The sequence below is a fragment of the Dermacentor silvarum genome, chromosome 2, assembly GCF_013339745.2.
Source record: "Dermacentor silvarum isolate Dsil-2018 chromosome 2, BIME_Dsil_1.4, whole genome shotgun sequence".
Lineage (NCBI taxonomy): Eukaryota > Metazoa > Arthropoda > Arachnida > Ixodida > Ixodidae > Dermacentor > Dermacentor silvarum.
In genome coordinates, this window is record NC_051155.1 from 249310839 (window position 1) to 249329554 (window position 18716).

The 18716-nt window shown below is 41.7% G+C and overlaps 2 protein-coding genes across 8 annotated transcripts in view; one reads left to right on the forward strand and one right to left on the reverse strand.

Moving 5' to 3' along the window:
- The window catches only part of LOC119443105 (integrin alpha-PS1), a 118735-nt gene extending 113796 nt beyond the window's left edge, over positions 1-4939 (forward strand). The window contains exon 26 of the mRNA XM_037708254.2: positions 209-4939. Within this exon, the coding sequence (XP_037564182.1) occupies positions 209-289 (81 nt within the window). The 3' untranslated portion in view covers positions 290-4939. The remainder of the gene's footprint in view (positions 1-208) is intronic.
- A 1575-nt stretch (positions 4940-6514) lies between these two features.
- LOC119443108 (putative polypeptide N-acetylgalactosaminyltransferase 9) overlaps positions 6515-18716 on the reverse strand; it is a 215014-nt gene continuing 202812 nt past the window's right edge. For all 7 annotated transcript variants that reach the window (XM_049662578.1, XM_049662574.1, XM_049662573.1 and 4 more), the window contains 5 exons: positions 18145-18330; positions 16077-16205; positions 12693-12803; positions 11167-11295; positions 6515-8128 (listed from right to left, as the gene is read on the reverse strand). In XM_049662578.1, the coding sequence (XP_049518535.1) occupies positions 7967-8128; positions 11167-11295; positions 12693-12803; positions 16077-16205; positions 18145-18330 (717 nt within the window). In that variant the 3' untranslated portion in view covers positions 6515-7966. The remainder of the gene's footprint in view (positions 8129-11166; positions 11296-12692; positions 12804-16076; positions 16206-18144; positions 18331-18716) is intronic.

The window sequence follows — 18716 nt, forward strand, 5'->3', positions numbered from 1 at the left end:
GCAGCTCCTATATAGTGGCTTTGTTAGCGCAACAGTACAGCTGCTGTGATGAATGCTGTACTGTCATGTGCAGCATGTACCTAATTTCTAATTAGTCAGCATTTTTCTTATAATGGATCACAACTGTCATTGGTGAGGCAGATTAAGAGCACTGGCTGTGAAACATGATGACAGAGCATGTTTACAGCAACATCATTTTCCCCTGCAGTTGGGCTTCTTCAAGCGGAAGCGTCCAGCTGATGGCTACTCACCAGCGCCTACATCGGACAAGGATTTTAATGGCACATAATGGAAAGACGATATGTGCAAACAACATCCGAGCCAAGTGAAACGAGTGTGACATCCGTCCGGGGCGTGCTATCCAAGTGCACCTTCCTAGCCGATCTCAGGTCGAGGTCTGCCGATAGCTGCGTGCCCAGCGGTGCCTGTGTCAAGCCGTTAATCTTACTCTCCATTCATTTCTTACTCTTTTCACGGCCTTCATCTCCAGTACTTTACACCCACTGGGGAGTCATCTTGCTCTAGCATTTTCTTCTGCAGCTTGTGGCTTTGAGCCAGTTATGTGGACAAAGATGGTTTTTCATGTATGAGATGTATTTACATGGGCTTACACAATGCCTTTGCCTTTGGCGATGTTCACATCTATTGACAATGGTAAACAAAGTGCAGGAATGGTGTTCTATCGCTATAGGTGCACAAACCATACAAACGTCAGGTGACATAACTGTGACTTAAGTGAGTACTCTGAAGGTTTCTCTTGTTATGCCTAAATTTAACTAGACAGCCACTCCTATGCCCTGCCTACCTTTTTATGTTGATGTATAGTCCCAAGAAAACGTCTGGAGACCACAGCTGCCACGAAACATTTTTTTTTTTTTTTTTTGCTTCTTAGCAACTTGGGTATGACAGCTGGAAATGTGTGCCTGTTCTACCAAGGTATTGCACTGAGACAATTCCACATCGCACAACTGTGCGAGAAGAAATTTTGCCGTGGTCACGAGTCTTTCACTGCTGACTGTACATGGTGCATAAATATGAAAGGAAACGCCAGATTCTCATCCAACACCCATACTTTTCCTCATTCTTGTACTGAAATTCAAAAAGTTCCACATGACAGAGTCTTCATCATGAGAACTATGTTGCAGATAGCAGTAAGTGAGGCTTAAAGATGCATGTCTGCAGCAATCATCAGTTAAAAACAGATCACTTGTTCCTTTTCATATTGGTACACTGTTGTGCCATCTGTTCTGAAAATGTGCAGCTCACTGGGACTGCAGCCAGAGTAAACAGAAAACCTTGCAGCGCTGCTTGAATTTCTGGCATTAGCATGGGTTGAGAGTATAACAGCCTCTGCAGCCTGTAATCTTTGAAAATGTGAAAGCAAATCTGGCGCCGGTGCTACAAGACCTCGCACACACTGGTGTCACTGTAGCACTGGCCTACACATTTTTCTGGATTGAATGGTATACAGTGCTGAGCAATGCTGTGACACTGCTTAGGAGTCACATCACAGTCTGTGCACCATGGATGGCTAGCTTTTGATGTAATGCACAAGGGAATGGCACATTCCAAGATTTACAGCCTGCAAAAATTATGTTTCATCAATTCTTCAAGTTTCATTGAGCATGGCTCTTAACGACAAGCTGCATTCATGTGAAGCAACAAGTTGCAAGGACACTTTTGCATTCTGCCAAAGTTCTTTCTTTCTTTCTTTCCACTATTGAAGTTTCTGTCGCTACCATTTCTCCTTTCCTTGCGGCACATACTGAAGTGATAACGTAGATTTACACTGACTTCAAGGCCATAAGCCGTTGATTTCCGCAAAGTAACACTTTGAGTTGCTGGAAACAGCAGTACTCAAGTGGTGCTCTTGTCAGGGTTTCTCGTGTCTATCAAAGGGGACTAGACCTTGTTTTCTATATATTTTTTTGTGTTGTCCTGTACAGAAAGAAATCTATGCTTATTTATTTAAACGCTAGGCTTTCTAATCATGGAGATGAAAGTGCTGTTTACAGCACAGGTTTTGTCGCAGTGCAGTTACTGCTGTTCTTAAGTTTCTTCATGACGAGGGCCTGGTGATTTGCACACAGAGAGGGCATCTGACGTCCTCTCGACATAGTTCACTGCCATAGTGTTTCCAGAAACAGTGCCGAAATGCAAGTCCCGTAATGAGGGCCTCATATGATGAGGAAGTAGAAACAGGCAGCTCTGATGCATTCAACATCCACGACCAGATTGCTGTTAAACCAAGTTCAGTGCCACACTGCCACTCTTGTAGATGATGTTGGCGTGGGTGCAGCCATTAAGAAATGGGATTGTGCGTTTGCAGGGAGATGGGGAAAAATATCAAAGTAAGTTTCTTAATGAGCTCTGAAAGATGATGATGATATAGTGGTCGTGAATGATGTCTTCTCACTCAAGATCGTTTACTTTTCATTTTTTGGTTGTGTATGAACTAGTACCGAACAGTCCACATTTTGTGCAGTGCCTTGAGAAGGTTGTTGTTAGCAGTTCCAGATTTTATTCTTGTAGAGGGTCCAGCAAAAGATGTAGAGCAAAAGATGCACGCTGGTACATAAGGCATGACTATGTGGAAGAGCAAGGCTCATGTTTAGCAAAATTTGCTTAGTTTCATATTCTATTCTAATTTTTGAAGATATAGTTAGGAAAGTCCTTTCTTTGCCACTCTTGAGATGGAGTTGGGACTGTTTGTGTGCCTAACAGAACACATTTTTCTATAGGTCTGTCAAACAGGTGCTACACTCTGCAAGGAATCCGTTTTCAGCCTTTAAGAGCAATCACTATTTTCCTGCAGAAACTGTGTTACAAACAGTTTTTGTTTCCACTTTGGACATCGAATTTTCTTACTTCAGTACTCTTAAGTTGTGACATAGGCCCATGTTGTACAGTGTTGGTTTTATCCTATTATATTGGTTAAGGGTACATGCTTCTATTTGTGTTCTGAAAATATGAGCAAATTCTTGGAACAAAACGTGTTATCTTTTAGTCAAGCTGAATGTCATCAAAAGCGTGACTTTATAAATACTCCTGCAATAGTAAGCGTTGTTGCAAATTGGTGCTGGCAGGGAGTCTTCCCTTTGCTTCTGCCAGCAAAACAGATGAGTGCATTCACGTCAGCTGTGGGGACTCCTGAGCCGTAGTTTGGCTAATGCAAGCTGCCAGGAGGGCAACAGTGTAAAGTGCAAATACTGCACTCTCTTTTAACCCATGGTAACAGCATGTGGCAGCTGTTGACGCTGCACTAGTTAGTTCACTACATAAGTAGCTCATATGACTCATTTTTGTGATGCCACAGTTAAAGAATGCTGATGCATAAAATTATTAGTGCTGCCTTGCACATCACAGGACCTTTTTATTTTTTGCTGCACAGGTGCTGTCTTTTGTATCATGTCATTAAGACACTTGGCTGTAACTAGCTTCATTGTAACAGGAGGATGAATGAAAATTTAAGTGCGAACAATGAAGGTACATTTGCTTGCCTTCCTTTCATGTGGAAATGTACATAGAGCCATTGCTTTGCAGGTTTTCTACATTCTCGTTTTTTGTTGTTGTTGTTGTTTACATATAACCACAACTATTTATTTACCGAGTTTCCAGCTGTCACAGTGTAGAAGGCTGCAAATGAATTTGTATGTAAATCAAACCCACTGCATTTGTGCACATGACAATAAAAAAATGGTTTTCCCAGTTCTGCTTAACACAGCATGATGCATCATTTAACTGTTATGCAAAGTGCTTGCAGAATGAAAATACGTATGTCAGCAAGCCTTCTTTTGTACTAGTGCAATTTTACTGCGCATAGGCTTTCAGGCAAGGTATGGAGATAAGCTATCATTGCCTATGTAATGAGGAAAGCATCAGCGGTAATGCGGTGTATGTTCTTGCAGTTCCTGTCCATTGTGAGATGTGCACTTTGCCGTGCTGTTTTACATTTAACTGTGATTTTAATGGCTGCACAGTTGTTCTGCAAGTTTTGTAATGTACGAGAGGAGTTGCACGTTTTGAATACTTGACCAATAAGTGCATAAGCGTGCCTCGTGAGAACTGCTATTCAAAAGATTTTATAGCAGTTAATGAAAAAAAGCGAAAAAGCCAAAGTGAGCAGTATACCTGTCTACTGCAATCTTCCTAGCTTCCCTAAGCTTTTGAGGTCGGACTTGTGCGACATGGTTTAATGCTGGTCTGCTACCATGCCAAAAAGCAAAATATTCATAAAGGCTGCGTAAATTTCCCAGTCCAAGTAATTGAATTTGAAGAAAGACCATATCATAAGATCGCCTTATATTGGACATATTTACTACCCAGGCCAGCTACAATTTTATTTGCATTGAAACTGTACCTATACTAGTACAATTTTTTTTCTAGTAATTCAGGCTTATGCTAAATCTTCCAGTGTTGCATAGTTACATGCTGTAATGAAAGTGTAAATTTTTTCCAGACTTAAGCAAAACATTAAGAACAGATTTCCTGAGTAACAAGTCATATGCTAAAGCACTATTCTTAAAAATTACCAAGCGACATTAGCAATAAGCATACAAGTTAAAGGCTTTAGGTATATATGTTAATTGGCTGCTGTGCATTCAGGTGGTTTTATTACAAGTCACGTATAAAAACCATTGGGCACTTTGTCAGTCTAACTGTACCAACTTTCCTTTTGTTTTTACTGTTGGAATGCTGAGAAAAAGAAGCAAAACATAATTATGTTGCACATGCCTTGGAACATACCAAATGATGAGTGCAGTAGCTGGTTACAAACTCGTGGTGTCCATAAAACTGCCTCTCCACCAGAAAACATATGACATAGTTGTTTGAATGTCCCTCCTTTCATTTGTTGGTTTTGGGCTTGAAGGTTATATAGTGACTGAATGAACTGCAGTTATGTGTATATCTCTGTGAAATAAACCTTTTACCTTTTAAATTGCACTGTGTTGTGTGTATATATACATGTGTGTGGCCTGGTCCAGGGTGCTGTGTCATATGGGTTATGACTGACTGATGGGGTTTAACGAAAGGGACACAAGGGCTATGACAGTTTCCGTAGTGTAGGACTCCAAATTGGCTAGTTTCCTACTATAATTAATAGAGGGAACTGTGGCAATGCGATTGTTCAGCCACCATAGCAATGATGGTAGGTATATCGATTCTTCTTACCTTCGTGCTTGTGGCTTTGTTTACTACACTTTGCCCTGCCTTTAATGGCCTAAGTTTCAAAGAAATGTATACTTTTTCTAAATGCAGTATGCAATAAGACTGAGAACACTGATAATTGCGGCTAATTGTAGCGGTTCCGCCTGTTCAGGTGGCCAAATCGAAGCGCACCAATTTAACGCGTTGGCTTCCTCAACTAATTAAACGTGTTCTATGCCGCTTGTCGACACATGCGTCCGTGGCGTAATAGTTTCAATATCGGGCTTCCGTGCTAGAGGTCCTCCATTATAATCCGGCCCTCGGTCAATTGTCTATTTAATGATTTATAGCGCACTATTCTGTTGAAAATGATAATTTTATGAAGTCACCAAGCCGTCTACAGACAGAAGTTTAGGCAGATCCATGTACTAGCCATCATTTCCATGCTTGCAGCTCCCGTAGACACTAACAGCACAGTTCCCTCTAATAATTATTGTATGAAACTCTATGCTTTAATGAGCACCCAGAGCTTTGTGCACAAATGATTTACTACGACAGCAGTTGTAAAGCTCAAAACTAGGTTTGCCATGTCTGTCCGGCCATCCAGCTTTCCCCTAACACTGATGACAAATATGACCGCACTCATTGTCAAATCATTGTCGTTGTCATTCCTCATTCATAGATGCCATGTTTGTGCCAAGCACTTTCACGGCGCCATTCTTAGTTGTCATCTGGACAGTGGTTCTTGTTATATGACTACTCAAGGCCCCACACTGCTGCATCAGCCCATGGATATTTGGCCAAACACCCATATTCCTGTTTTACATCATCTCCCATATTCACACCACCTGCCACCACCTAAAATTTTTTTGTTTCCTCGTGTGAAATCACCATTGAAAGGGAAGCGTCGCGAAGGTATGGCAGCAAAGAAAACTGCTGTGCATAATGTGCTGAAAAACGCCCAGGGCTGCCGGTCACTTTGACCACTCATGAACGCGAAAAGCACCAAAAGGCATTGGGAAAATGCATCGCTGCAATATTGCAGCCCAGGCCGACGCTTTCTCTGCTTGCTTCCATGACCTCCAGAAATGGTGGAAGCTGTGCATAAATAGCCGAGGGGTGACGAGACCAGGCATAATTTGAAAGTTCAATGAATGATTTTTACAAGCTCAGTCCTAGAACTGTTCCGGCCAAGTTTCTATTTTTCGCACTAATAAGCGATAAACTAGACAAGAGATAACCACCATCTGAGATCTGTGCACATGCTAAGCACATTTGATTGGAACATTTTGTGACAGCACACATATAGACATGTTGGTGATTTTGAGTTTGTCATTTTCATGACATAAGCCTTCGAAATGTAGAGTGAATGTTTGAACAGAATTTTATTCATTAAAAAAAATGATTTGTTGCAAACATTACTTTTGATAAGGCACAATTCTCAAACGTTTGAGTGCAAGGTAAGCACACACACGCAAGCCCTTTCCCTTAAATTTCAGTCACCACTTTGTACACAGATGTATGCAGGGCCAAAAAGGAAAACAGAAAAAACTGGAATGCATAAACTGACTAGAAAAGATGGAATGCTACAAATTTTAACAGAAGAGAACCAAAGCACATGCAACACGGCAGATGCTATATTTCAATTTTAAAGAGTAGAAGAAAGCGATTTCCCAGAACCCACACCACCTTCAAAAAGAAAGGGAAAAAAAAATCCTAGAGGAACAACGTCAAGAAATCTACATATAAAAACCCACAGAAACGTTCTCTCCCCAAACACCCTGATGGAATAAACTCTCGCTCTAGGTTTTCCGGCCTGTTTAGTGGGACGACGACCAAAAGCACGCAGTTCATGTGCAGCGATTTAAAGAAAAATACTCAAGGCTATAATGCACACTTGCAAATGGCTCACGTGGTAAAAAAACATGTGCTTTTCATTTGTGTGTGTGCTGAAACCAGAGGGCCACATGTAGTGCACAGCTAATGCTGCTGGCAGCACACTGTACATAGTTTTTTTTTTTTTTTTTGCAAAAATACACCTTCAACGTAGTGGTAAATTTGTTACAGAGTCTTTGCGGGATGCCTTGCCAATAACAATGTGCTTCAGTCTTTGCAGCTTGCAAGGGCATCCGTGCAAACAATAACAGCAGCAACAATGACACAAAAAGTCCATTGAATAAAAAAAAAAAAAAGGAAACACTCGGCAAAAATAACACTCGGCACTCATCAAAACATGGATGAAAGAATTCACAGATGAGGCACTGTTGGCGGAACACTTGCAGCCACTCAGTTGGGAAGCACCTCGAACTTCCAGCATTTTTTGATTCTTGGCACTTCGTAAAGGGTGCTCGGCAAAATCTTCTCTCAATCTGCCAACCGTAGAGGATAGAGGCATACCAAATGACATCCTTCTAAACTTGGTAGCCACCAGAATTTTCCTTTGCCTCCATTGGCAGGAACCTTGTGATGACGTCGAAATGACAGCAGATCCAGCAACAAAGCAAACATCAAAGCAGAAGTCCACTGAAACTGAAGGCCTGAATTCAGCAGTAACTGAGCTGAGGAGGCAGATGAATGGAAAGGCAGCCGGGGCACCCTCCCGAGGTCTGGCCGAGGTGATGTGACCGATGAACTGATGCACTCTCACAACAATTACGACACCGTCAGTCCACTGCTAGCACGCACCTTTAAATTGTCCACATTCCCTTTTTTGTTTTGTTTCTTATGTTTGTCTTGACTTCCACTTCATGCACTGATATTATGAGGTCCTGTCAAGTGAGAAATCCCTTGCAGCAGCAGCTGGGTTGTTCACAGCAACCTAGTGGCCCCGACTGGGAATCTTGATGGCCTTGGTCTTGTTGTAGTTCTGGAAGATCCAGCTCTGCCTGAGGCTCCCAGAGCAGATCTCCATGCTGACTTTCTGACGGTCCTCAGACATCTCCAGGCACTTCCGACTGCTACCATGCTGAACTGTGCCACTCTGTATAATTCAAGAAAGCATGGTATTCGGAGTAAGTGATGTCCAGCTAAAATCACTCATAAAAAGAAAAAAAAAAAGGAAATGCGGCTGCAGATTGCAAAGTCAAACTGCTTTTACTATCGGTGAGATATTTAGTGATCAACATCTGGTACAAATTTTCAAGTTACCCTCATAACTTGGAAAGTACACAAAACGTCATCAAACATAATTTTTGCTTTATAGTACCATTAACTAAATGTAAGTGACAACTGTGCTAAATTTAAGGTAAGAATTTACCTATGCCGACCTCTCTGCCTCCCTTCAAATAAGTTCTCTCTCTCTATATATATTAGCTTCTGTGATGCTCAGTGACTGATCCCACAAGTACAATGTGCAGCAGCATGTGTACGTACATTTATGATTGTGCTGAGAGGTCAATACTGACAAAAACTGGCAAGTGTTGACATGTACAAGGTAGTGAAGAAGGGAAAAAAAAGATTATGTGTCATAAAAAGAGCTACTAGAAAATACGGCTTTTTTTTGTTTTTGCTAAATTGCTGTACAGCTAAAAAAGAACAAAAGGGACACAAACACCAGACTCTAATTACTCTTTGATCCCTTAACTCAATTAGGGACAATTATAGCTCCTGACAACGCATTCTATATTCTATAAGTTGCTTTTGCAGTATCTCCATGAAACAGGCCTACATGCTTATGTTTAATTTCATTCTGAGGTCTTGCTGCATTGCAATCTAAACAAATTAATAAATAAAAAATAAGCATGCATGAGGCTTGCATGCAGCAACAGACATGCTAATCACAGCACCATCGATGTATTTTCATAGAGGATATGAAAGATGTATGGTTAGTGAACCCTCCGAATGTGGCCTTTACCGAGCTTGCCTTTACTTTCGGTGCATTAATTTTTAACATTTGTTTCGCAATCCTGCTAAGCTAGCAGAAAGCACATGCACTGCAATATGAACGCTGGTTCAGTGATGAACATGTCACAGTGCACGTGCATATGCCAGGGTATGGTTCAGGGTATGGTTCACGAGATATCATCACCCGCTGGGGTGGCTCAGTCAGCTAAGGCGTTGTGCTGCTGAGCACGAGATCGCGGGATCGAATCCCGGCCGCGGCAGCCGCATTTCGATGGAGGCGAAATGCAAAAACACCCGTGTGCTTGCGTTGTAGTGCATGTTAAAGAACCCCAGGTGGTCAAAATTAATCCAGAGCCCTCCACTACGGCGTGCCTCATAATCAGAACTGGTTTTGGCACGTAAAACCACAGAAAGAAGAAGAACGAGATATCGTCGAAAACCATTGATGCTTGTCAGTGCGTGACGAAAGTACAGTAGACCCTCGTTCATATGGTTTCGAAAAAAAACGGGAGAAAAAAACACGCTAACCGGGTAAACGTATGATCCCAAATCACAAAACAAATTGGCGGACTCAATTATGGTTGACATCTACTTAAGGCGAAGCGTTGCGCGAATCGTTGCAGCACGAGACTCTGACATGCGCCAAGCTGGTGGGGCCCGAGCAGCTTCAGCACGCTTATGTTTTGCGCTCCCAGCCTAAGTCAACAGCTTCTTCGAGCGGGCAACTTTGGCGGGAAGTTTTGATGTGCCCACTCCGCGTGAATCGTTTTGGCATGAGACATAGAGCTGGCATGTGGGACCCGAGACACACACTGTCATTTTCTTATCGCATACCGTCGAATCTGGATATATATCGAACCCACATATAACGAATTCTTGTGTACAACGCATAGTGGTAAAATCCTCTAGAAAATTTTTGTATGAATTTTTTAATTTTATACATCGAATTATCTATATATAGAACTTTCTTGTGATACCCTTCAGATTCGATATATTCGGGTTCGACTGGAGTATTTTAAGACTGCGATAGAAAATCGAAGCGAAATCGAGCTGCTGGGCGTCGCCGGAATGTACAAGAGATGCCTACAATGCCACCAGAGCAAAACATGATGCTCACTTTGAAACCTCCTGCAGCAGGGAATGGTGGCACGTTTGGGTTATGGCCTATAAAAACGTACAATACGCTTCCAACAGCACTACGCCCCACGCGCTGTGAAACAGATAGGTGAAGATGCTTATCGCAAGAGGGTTGGCAGCGACAACCCAGGAGGAGTTTTGCTGGTACCAGAATAGGAAACTAAGTGTGCACCAGCGTTTTTACGTGCCACGGGTGAGTGAGTATTGCGAGGAAGCTGCTGCAACGGCAGCTACTGTTCTCAACTGCGCACGCCTCGCGCCTTTTCTTGTTTACGTGGGATTTAGCGGCCGTAAAACGCATTAAAGGATCACAGTTTGGCAATGTACTGAACGTTGGTTTTGACAGATCGTGTTTTCCAGAAACGTATTAACCGGTAAAAGAGAAGCGTAACTTTATTGGGTAATTTTTTGTGTTTTCGATCGCGGACGTTGGCAATGGGAAATTGTACATAACGGGATCGTATCAACAAGGTTCTACTGTACTATCTGTTCACTTGTCAAAGTGGCATTTTGCAAAGATAGCAAAAGAGGCCATCATATGCTGGTTCAAATGCTCAACTTGAAAAGGCACAGTCACTGATCGGATTCCAGGTGGAAAACTATCTTTTTTCATGGCACATCACTGTGCGCCCCAACTATAATTGTCAGCTGTCTAGAAAGAAGGCCCAACTGGTATCAGAAATAGCCTGCAACAATCGAATTTCTTTTATGTCTTTGCTAATGCTGGAAGTACGCATGAAAAATTCTAGAAATAATCAAGATTTATATTAGCAAAATCTAATGGCTCTATCTGCCCCTGGAAAAATCCTCTTGGCATTGGATTTAAAAGCAATGGTGATGGCTGGACTCTTGCTATGCTATTTTGTAGTTAATCTGTTTATCCCCAGCAAAAAGGTGGTTGTTTGACAGCGGTAGCTGCTGGTACAGTGAAAGATTAAGGAGGTCAATTTTTCATTCTAAAGCACAGCTTGGGCAAAAGGAAAAGAAAAAGCAAAGGAAGAGTTAATACAATGAGCAGCACAGGATCAAAAAACATACCGCATCATCGTAGATCCAAAGCTGGTTACCCTTGGATCCATGGCATGGGTAGAGGATAACATCAGACCCAGCATAGTCAAGACATGCCTCATCTCTCCGGATCTCGCCCTCCTTGCTGAGCATCCAGTACTGCAATGAAACAAAAAAATCCAAAGAAAACTAGTCAGTAGGGCTGCCTCAACTCAAACCAACTTTCCTATTCAAATACATGTGGAATTCAAGATGAGCTACATTACTGACCAATCTCGGATGAAATTTGTGCTATTTTAAGCAAGTAGCCAGCCATGCAACTGATGGTATGTGGCAGGCAGAGCTGGGCACTGTAGGGAATACAGGTATTTTAGATACTATCTAAGGTATTCTTTGTGGCATCTTGTACCTTGTATCATGATACCGGGTAAGCGAGGTATTTAAGAACATGGCCTCGAATCCCTATAGAGAGTAACAATCTCATTCTACCTGTCTAGTCGCTAAACATTGTTTTCGCCAATGCCTTGTCACCTATACAGCACACTTATTCGAGGGTATCAGCTTTTGGTCTGACACAGGAGATAAAGCCGTAGGCTGTCCTAGTTCTCTGCAGACCACAGCGACTTCGAGATCACCACCTTCTTGAATGTCACGAAATCCTTTGTCTTCAGGATGAGACAAGAGTTTATGGCCAACTAACACCTGTGAAAAAGAAATAAGCACTGCCAGTGGTTCTGCATCATTCAGGCAGTTGAGTTTCACCAGCAGGTACAGGCCATGGTGAGTGAGAACCTTGAAATGTCCTTGTGGCCATTGCAGAGCAGCATCAAGTGGCAGATTCCACAGTTAAGCTTTCTATGTGCATGATGTCATTCGGCACTAGTCCTAAGTAATCAATTTACTTGCTCCCACAAGGCCCACGCAAGTCAAGAGTGGCTGGCTGTGAACTTCTGTGGGCACGTCACCCTCAGCATCCTACAAGTTCCCTGCTAACACTGCTATGTATACAGGTAGTGTCAGAGAGAAAGAGAAGGGAGACTAACAAATACTAGCCACATCAGGCTAAAGGCTCACTAAATGCTGTTATTGTGGAATGGCTACCCAACATCAACATGCATTGTCTGGTCCAAGCATACAGCCATTATCGAAGCCAAATTCAGTCAATAATTTAGTTTGAAGAGGGTGTAAAAAACAGTGGTAAAAGAAATAGTTGTAGAGACTTTTGAACAAAGATTTTGATTCTGTTCTGAAATATTGTTGCTATTGATGAAGTTGTCATTAGGACCTCAAATACCTTTAGCACCTGGTATATTTGACAAGACATATATCAGTGCCTGTGACCAAGATGATGTAACAATTCTATTCTAATGCTATTTCTGTTCATGCTTTGTCAGAGGTCAGAGTGCCACTCCACCCATTTTAATCACAGTGATCAGCTGACACTAACAGAAAATAAATACAAATGGAAAGAAATAGAATTGGCCAAAAGATCTTTACATTATACCGGCCTGTATATCTGATATAACAAATAAGGTATCACATATAATGGTGCCCACCTGGTTGCCTCCCTGTCCATGGCATGGGTACATGCCAACAGGCTTGTGCATGTTGTCCCGACCCGAAGGACTGTCCAGGCAGCTGCTGCCACCCTGTCCTTTGTTGCGAACCTGAAAAGAGAAGGACATGTTGGGTCAGATGGCTGCCACAGTTGCACGCACCGATGGGTAAAACAAGTTATTGCCCTCCCATATTCAATGACTCAAATTCAAATAGGAGTGATCTGAAGATAGGGCAAGGCTGCTGTAGGCACAAGATCAGTCAGACGTACAGCAGAATGGATGAACCTTTTTCTAAACGAACCACTTCTATTGAGAAATGGTTCATCTGCATGATGCATCTGGAGCAGTAAAAACAATTCCACAATGTTCCATCCACAGCAGTGCTATGCTGTATGCCAGAGCCACTTTAAAGGTACATTTAAGAGCAACACCAACATAGCTTGCTTGGGTGGAGTATTCTTTCAAGACTGTATATCTTCAGTTTTTTTGGCAGAAAATTATTAGTGAAGAAAGGGGAAGCTTTCCCTGTTGAATTTTGCATACAAACCACAGTGCTAATATGTCAGTGCGAGTTTTCCGAGTTAATTTTTTCAGGACTCAGGTTCAAGAAAAGTTCTCAGGACTCACTAAGTTGAGTCTGGTATTCTTTGCAATGCAATGCAATGATTGTTTATCGGATGAAATAGTTGGCTAGTTCAGACGGTTTCAACATCCTGACAACAAAACAACTTAGTTTGAGAACTACAATCAAAGTGAACTCATCGCCAATCTTTCATTTTTTACGGCTTTTGTGGCATACCGAGACTATGCTCGAAGTGGAACCAATATTTTTCTGGTATTCGAGAAGCATAGTTTACCAATCCAGCTTAACTTGGCATTTTTCTCTAGATTAAGATGTGCAAGTGCCCAGAAAAATGACGCCTGCCACCAGGTTTACTTTTCATGCAAGGCTAAGGGGTTGCACAACGATTCGTGCAAGCAGTACTTTTGCCAAGAAAACGTGCACAATGGTAAGCTAGCTTTCCAGCATCACTGTAGGCCACCATAATAGTGCAAGGACACTCCTAAGCAGCAGTTAAGAATGTCGCCTGATAAAAGTAATGCCAATGAAGTTCCCACAATGACATACTACACAGCTGTTATATACACAAACATTACCTTGCGCATTCTTTTCAAATACAAGTGAAAATTAGAAATTTTCACACTCCAACAAGTTTTCCTTGCATTTAGACGAACTACCTGTTCAGACATCTGAAGTAAACAAACACTATATGGAGTGATCATTTTTAAGTTTTCCGGAATTTTTTAAAAATCACTTGTTACAGAAACGTAACTCTAGTCCTTGAGCTGGATTATTCAGAGAGGCAGACATTGCTTGCAGGAGAAATCGAAACACATATTCAAATAATTATCAAGCATTCACTAATTAACTTCATAATTAATTATTTTGTGGCACATATCACAATTTGCTAATTGTAGCCAGCGAGGTTGCAAGGCGTAACCACTTGGAATGAATTTCCAGAATAACACCAGTTTGGAGATATGTACCTTGAGACTCGCCGTAAAAATGTACTGTTGTTCCACTTATTTTTTACCAAAATGCACTTTTATGCATTGAAGCATAAAAGTAACTGGAATGCCCATGCATTGCGTCCCACACTTTTGGAAATACTATCTCGAAACTGGTGTCATCTTGTAAATTCATTCCAAGTGGATACGTCTTGCAAACCCACTGGCTACAATTCATACATTGGAATATGTGCCGTAAAGTAATTAAGAATTATTCAATTTTTGTTAATTACCGTAAAAACCGGAATATAGGTCGAACTTTTTTTCAAAAAACCATTGCGAAAAGTCGACCCTCGTCTTATATACCGGACATTGGCGGAAAAAGTACAGAAGTCTTGCAACAATGGGCAGATGAAGTAAACAGCCGCCTTCGCCATCGCATTCAGGCTGCTTTTACACATTTTGTTTCAAAATGAGCGGAAGCCGACGGCAATTCACCGTCGCCTTCAAGAAAAAGGCGATTGAGTACGCGGAAGCCCTCGGCGGTTGCCGTGGGCTTCGTATCGTGCGACCATCGACCCGCGTGTTTGTCAGCACCTTATCATCACGGCACGAAGCAGCATTTAAATAAATACTGTCACCATTGTGCAACCGGCTGAGTCGCATTTGTTTAAAGGTAAGGGTGTCTTTCGGTACTTTTGCCATTGAAAAAGATTTTTTTCGTTTTTAGAATTGGTTAGTTGGGGGGTCGACCTATATTCCGGTTCGACCTATAGTACGGTTTTTACGGTAGATTAACATGTGTTTCGATGTCTCATGATAGTAATGTCCGCCTCTTCGAATAATCCAGCTAAAGGACAACAATCACGCTGTCTGCCACAGGCGATTTTTAAAAATTTCAGAACTTAAGAATGATCACCCAGTATATTATATATATATATATATATTGCTCCCATAGACATTAATAATTTAATAAGGCATTACTTAACATTTTATTTATATATTTAACATGCATAATATGCATTTAATAGACATTTAATAATAGACATTCAATTGTTTGTCTGGTTTAGACAATAAGAGAGGCAGTTTCCAGAATTGTGGTACGTGCCCTTAGTGGCGAAGTTATAAAGCTGCAAACTAGAGGTGTAAATCTTGCTTTATTTGTTTTCTGTTTTGTCATTTACCGATTATCAGCAATACTTGTAAGAAATCTGAGAGGTTAAATAAGGATCTGTTCTGAGCAGTCACTAGAATAATTTGTTAAGTGCCACAAATTTCATTCAAAGTGGTTCTGCACCTTCCTAATGTGTGCATTTCTGCTTTTCACAACTACATACATATATGAAAAGAAAAACCATAGTTGGCCACGGGCTAAGGTTTCTTCTTAAGCACAACACTTAATCTGGATGGTGACCAATGGCAGAGCCTGTGATGTGGTAAAGCGTCATGAATAATTTAGCAATTTGTGAAAGTGCTTTTATTATTAACTGCTAAAAAATTCTGAAGGCAAGCTCAGGGCTGTTACAAATACTGCAAGGCACTCCAGACAACAAGCATTCCACTTCTCCATGTAATTTAGCTGCCTGTACGGTACAAATATTTGCTTTGCATGAGTCCATTGTTTACCAATGACAAGCCATAGGTGGCTAGTAGGCAGGAGCCACAAAAACTTCTGCTTCCTGTCATTTTTCTGCCTAACGCTACAACAGAACAGAAGCCAGATGTGTACTGAAAAACACAGCTTTGTCTTAGACTTATAACTTAGAGAGGATCAAGTTGCAGAATGAATCAATCCTACAGGAAATGTTCATCAGCGCAGATTAAAATTCTATATCATGAAAGAAGCAAATAGGCAGTAGTGCTGGTACTGACCTCTCCAGAGGCAACTGCATCTCCAGGTACAAAGAGTTCCGGGTAGATGGTGCGCACGTACCAGTCAAACGAGCGGCACTTGAGATTGTCCCTAAGCTGCTTCCTGGCACTCACATCCCCAAAGTCACCCTGCAAAATGAAGGAAGGTCGGTGATGCTGCTGGCATGACTGCAATTGTGTTTGCAATCATGATTGCCAATAGCTTAAAAATGTTTCTCGACAGGGAACAAGTGAGTAAGCACTTGGGAACTAAGCGGCAGATATTTAATTGGTATGTTCCCTTCACCTCACAGATGATTAAACAAAGACAACAAAGTAGAGGATACTCCTCCCAACTGCAACAGTTCCTATTGTTTTTACAAACAATCCTCTGTACATGCAGAAGGAAAATGCACAAACAGGAATAAAAAGGCATTGAAGCAGTCGTGGTCATGTTTTTGAAGTTGCTGCAGAAAAGCAGCGGCTCATTGTGGGGAATTGGACGAAGTTTGAAAAGTAAGTGCATCTGCTTCGTTTTCTCTTGACGGGAATGAGCAACAAGACTTTGTTATGATGACGTCTACAGAGGTGTGTTCAGAAAGTGCTCTGCTATTGGATAAGGCAATGCTCAACCTTGGGCACATGCTGGAGGAAGCAAAGAGAAATGACGGGGTCAAAATGAGAAATGGATGCCAACAAAAAAAACTGCAGAAACTGCGAACAGAACATAATGCAATAAGGGAGCATAAAAGTTGCATGCAAGCCTCTGTCAAGGAAGGTTTTCCACTTCTGAAGCTCTTCAAATGAGATGCTATTCCGTGGTTTCATATACTCGAAGAAGAAAAAAAAAAAAAAAAAACAGACCTTGCCTGTTTCTTCTTGTGCAAATGATTGAATTCGCACTGAACATTATTTTTTTGCTGCATCATGGTCAACCATAATGCTAGAGAGCACAATTTATTATAAAATGAATGCCAGTATAGATATATTTTTAAAGTTAAGACTAAAGAATTCAGCAGTAAATATTGTCACCTATATATGCCACCTTTATTATGTTTGAAGCATGTGCACATTGTAAAAGGTCTCTTTCTAGATATGTTTTGTTTTTTTATCAGTAAGTAAGCATATATGGCGATGCAAGTAAATTGGCATACTCAATAAACCACAAACTGTATAAGCAGGAGGTTGATGTGATGCAGTATCATTTGGCATGTCAAGCTTCTTCTAAACAAAGGCAGTGTGCGTTGAAACACAGCTGCTCGTTGAGTTGCCAAAATGGTGCGCAGTTTTTGCCTACATGAGCACATAAATGGCTCAATACCGACCTGCTGGACATTCTAGTAAACCTACAGGCAGAGTTGTGTTTTTGCTCCATGTCAAGGAAATATGAAGCGAACATTTCGTGCCATTAAAATACAAACGCAGAGTATTTGGACGCAGATACTGGACCACTCTGTGCGCGGATGTTTCTGAAAAGTGGCACCAAAATGGTAGTGTAGAAAACTAGATGCCTCACACTGCCTCTGCGTAACGTAGCAGGGTGCACTCCCGTGTGCTTTTATTTTCATTGAGCAGCCATGGTATAACTAACTGGGCACTCGGCTAAAATGAGGGAGGCCACAGCACAGATCAAAAGCGAATACCCTAGCTGCGTTCTTGCTGGCCTCCCTTCTTGCCTGCCTTTCCCATGACCAAGTTTTAAAGAGTTACAGAAGCCAACATGTCTATGCAACAGAGAGCGTGTTCCTTTATTCTGAACTTACAAACCTGTGTGCCTCTGAGATGTGTAGCATTGTGATGTGCATGTGCTAATATGCTAGTATACCTGTAGTGAGCAGTAGAACTAGGTCAGGACCCTACATGTTGTAAATTCCTAAATGAACAAGCTTGTGTAGTGATATCGATCAACATGTAATATTTCACAGATGTATCTGCATGGCCAGAACTGAGCTTTCAAAATGACATTGAAAGACCCACATTGAGACCTTTGAAATGAACATACGGAAGAGTGATTAAACGTGAGCATGAAAGCATCTGTGCTCCTACATTGTAAAAACTGTATCATGAGACCAAAGTAGCTTGCACGTACCAGGTCATCACCAATACGCTGGTAGTAGTACTGTTTGTACTCATCCAGCCAGACTTCTGCCAAGCGCACAGAGTTGCGCCGCAGTACGTTAACACCTGAGCGCCACTTGTAGGGGCTACGCTTGCGGAAGATGTGGCCCACGTGTGAGCACGGTACAATTTCCAGTGTTCCTCCACACATCCATGTCTGGAAAGTGCACAAACAGAACAAAATGCAACAACCTGACATTCAACATCCACCTGGCAGTGACAAATTTTTCAGTTTAACCGAATTTTAAGCAAGAAAACTGCCTGTCTCATCTAAACTGCGAAGCAGTGACAGCAATAGCTAATCCGTTATTACGCACAATGAGACCTCATGTCTAACGTAGTACTACTTCCAGCATATATCTGCAGTGGTTTGTAAGCAACCTGTGTAAACGTTTCAGGCAGAAGTCAGGGTTCAAATGTAGCTGGCCAAAAAATACAAAGTAGAGTTGGATGGATCAAGGACGTGTCCAAGGCTGGGCCAGATGTGGCTATTTCGTTTCATACATGGCAGGCAACACTACAAAGGCTAGAGAGACATGTCTC